Consider the following 3,624-nt stretch of genomic DNA (forward strand, 5'->3'; position numbering starts at 1 on the left):
GGATCATGGGAACCACAATTTGTGGCCAAGTAGACAGAAGTTGTGACCACTCTGGGGACCAATCTGTGGCTGGCATCTGCATTGGCAATGGTCTTGTGGGACCGAGGCCTTTCTCTGTGGAGTCAGCACTAATTCAAGTTAGTGTGAGAAACGAATTATAGAATACCAGTTGCAGTCAGATGGTTGGTGTGGGTAAAAAGAAACACACATATCTAGTGTCAGAAGTGAAACACTGAGAGTACTTTGGTGTGGGCACAAAGAGAAAAATAGTTGTTTTTTCCTATATTCCTCAACCCATGTACAATGGGGAGAACTGGTTTGTTTTTGTTTTTTCTTAGGTTTTTGCCAGAGGGCACATGCGCTCACCAGAGAGAAACAGAGAGGGAAAGCAAGAAATCACACACCCCCTCCCCGAGGGGGCAGGGGGAATGGCTACTCCACAATCCCTTCTCCTCCATTCTCCTCTAGGGATCCTGAGCACACATGTACTTTCGCTAGGCATTCTGCTCAAGCCATAGAGTCGGCCATGTGGGATCAAGGCGCCTACACCCCCAGCCACCTATTGGCCCCAGAGAGAACTGTTTTTATTCTACCACTTAGAAATAAATATTGTGCCCAGTTTTGAACTACCCAACATGTAAAATTCATCATCTTGCTTTCATTTTCCCTCCCAAGACTGACTGCCCCTGAGGTAGGGACAGGTAGAGAGTATTACCTATGAATTTTACTTCAGCACAGAGTAGAAGGTGTTACAAAAAGACTGCCATGTAAGGATGAAGTGTGTTTGATAGGGCTTAGAAGAACAGCACCAGATTGTGTAACACAGGAAGGGCCACAAAGAGTGACAGAAGATAGACCCGCTGTATGAGTGTGAAAAGAGTGGGGCCAATGGCCTTCTAAGCAGAAAACAGTGATATTCCTTGTTCCAAAGTACGTTTATGAGCTTAATTACTCAATGCCATCACATGAGCAGATAAAGTCCCCTTACAGAAGAGAGCTTTTACTCTGATCCGGCCCACATGTCACCTTCCATGGCAATTTGTATGGAAACAGTATAAAGTCTAGGATAGTTTTAAATCCAATTCAAATTTTATAAAGAGCTGGTAATAAGAAAAACTTTGAAGTAATCTATATGGTATTTGAAAATAATTGAGAACTGTGACAATTTTAAATTATGTTTGGGAGGTATCTATTTTTTTTTTTTTTTTGAAGTTGCTAAAGGGTATGTGTACTTGGCAAAGAGAGAGAAAGAGAGAAGAAAAGTGAGAAAGCATCCCCCCCACCCTGTGCTCCCTCCTTTTCTGCAATCCCTTTTCTTCCATTTTTCCCTCCTTTTGGGATATTGGGCATGCACACACATGTACCCAGAGTTTTCAAGCTGCTGGGTCTGTGATTTGAACCACGTGGCCATGTGGGATCCAGCTGCCTTTATCACCATGATACCGGCTGGCCCCAGGAGGTTTTATCTTAAGATATAAGAAAGGGATCTCATTCTTATCTTAGAGGGAGCAGATACATTTAACTAAGGATACAATTCAACAGTAAATGGTTGTTCCACAAAAAGCTAATGGCCTAGAAAGAGAAAGAGAAACAGAAACAGATACTCATCCCTCATGGACACACTCATAAACAGCAGTCTAGAAAGGCTTACTAATTATAATTAAAAACTATCAGTTAAATCCTAAATGACAATTGTGTACTTCCCCCCTACACACACAAAAATTTCCCTCTCAGAAGTAAAATCATAAAAGGGACTGAGTTTCTGAAACAAATGCCAAGGCTGAGTCTCAGACACTCAAAATGTCTCCTGTCCCTGTGTTTTGTCTTAAAATCTCGTCAATATGAAATATAATTTGTGTAATTTGCCCTTGGAAAAAAAATCACAGTAGAGTCCAAGAACCTTCTGGGGTCACCAAGTTTTTGTCCTTCAGCATCCTGAAGTCAGATATCTCAACATCCAGAAATATCCTTTGACTTGTTCTTTCTCTGATATCTTTTGTCCTTGGGATCAAAGCCTCTTTCACGGGCACCAAATAATGCCCAGTGAGGAGTTTTTGCCATATAATCCTTTGTGCTGAAAGTTTTTGATCCACCACTATTTTCATATTCCTGGACGAGCTCCTGGAAGCGGTTATAATCGATCCATGTCCACCATTCTCTATCAATCTTAAACTGGAAAAGGAAAAAAAAAAATTGTCAGGTCACAAGGAAAAACATACATAGGAAAAATACCAAATATATACATATATTTTAAAATCACATATGTGCTTAATCTTTTTTTCCTATCATGTTAAAGAAAACTCTTTCTTGTTCCGGATAGGGATTCCTATCAAAGTAATGTGTGCTTCAGTCAAAGCAGAGTTTCTTTCCCTCTGGAACTGCTGTCAGGCTGGACCTAGACTACAAGTCGGATTGTCCTGAGCAAAATTACTGACAGAGACTTTGACAAAGAGTTCACATTTTGGGTGTTACCAATGTGCTAATGGTCAAGCTAATTCTAATTCCTAGCACTGCCACTTTTTATCTGGTATGCATTTTCATGGCTGTGTTAACAACACCTAGTGGAATCCTTTTTATTACTAACTTTCCTTATTAGTGAGGCCTTAATCAATGATTTCTAATTCTGAAATGCTAACTAAATGACTCAAACTAGCCTTTTTAGCCTAATGTAGATACAACATCTCATTAATGGAAAGCCTTGTTGAGAATTTCGGTTCAATAAAAGGGAATAATCCAATTTGTACTCTCTTAAGAAAATTGCTTCTCCAAAGTCACTGTGGAATAATGACCTGAAATGAAGAAAACAGAAAAAAAGTGCAAGAGGCTCTGAAGGAAATACTAACTGAACTGTGAAGGCTTTTAATCCAAAGCATCTGATTGGCATTCATTTGTTAAATGCATAACTAATAAGCTGGTTGATACTTGACTTCTAAACTGATTAGTCTTTCTTTTATGTCATTGTCTTTTCAAAAACCTTGATGGAGTCTATAAATCAAGTTAAGTAACAATTTTCTATTCCAGCTCAGAAAAACTAGAAATATACAGGTTACTGGATGTAGACTATAAAAATGTACTGGATTTAAATGACATCTGATTTTTTTCTTTTTACCCAAAAGCTGAGTGCTTTCTAGGAGGACAACATCCCAAACAAATGAAAAAGTTTAACTGGTCTATCTATGAATTATGAAAAGTTTTCTTCTAATAAGACCATTCTTTGAAACTGTGTCCAAGAGCCTTATTAATTCTACAACCTGAGATGTAAAATCCATTATCATGCCTTCATTTTCCCTCCCAAAACTGACTGTCCCCGAGTGTTCTCTGCTGCTGTGAAAAAAAATACCCACTGTCATTCCCAGGCGTTGAGCCTCAAAACTATAGAACTGGGAACCAGCAGTTAGCGTAATGGCTATGTCACTGGACTCCCACGTAGTCAACCGTGGTTTGTGTCCCGGACCTGGTAGCTTAGAACTCACGCCAGGCGCATGTGCGTGCGTGCTCAAGATCCTGGGAGGAGAATAGAGGAGAAGGGATTGCAGCGTGACCATCCCCCCTGAGGGGTGATTTCTCGCTTTCTGTCTCTATGTCTCTGTCTGTCTGGCAAGCGCACACACCCTATAGCGAAAA

At 40.1% G+C, this 3,624-nt stretch overlaps 1 protein-coding gene across 1 annotated transcript in view; it reads right to left on the reverse strand.

Annotated features, from left to right (window-relative positions):
* Positions 1-1,636: 1,636 nt before the first annotated feature.
* The window catches only part of LOC102485198 (S-adenosyl-L-methionine-dependent tRNA 4-demethylwyosine synthase), a 169,297-nt gene continuing 167,309 nt past the window's right edge, over positions 1,637-3,624 (reverse strand). The window contains exon 16 of the mRNA XM_006155033.3: positions 1,637-2,172. Within this exon, the coding sequence (XP_006155095.2) occupies positions 1,951-2,172 (222 nt within the window). The 3' untranslated portion in view covers positions 1,637-1,950. The remainder of the gene's footprint in view (positions 2,173-3,624) is intronic.

Source organism: Tupaia chinensis, unplaced genomic scaffold (genome assembly GCF_000334495.1).
Source record: "Tupaia chinensis unplaced genomic scaffold, TupChi_1.0 Scaffold000429_1, whole genome shotgun sequence".
Lineage (NCBI taxonomy): Eukaryota > Metazoa > Chordata > Mammalia > Scandentia > Tupaiidae > Tupaia > Tupaia belangeri.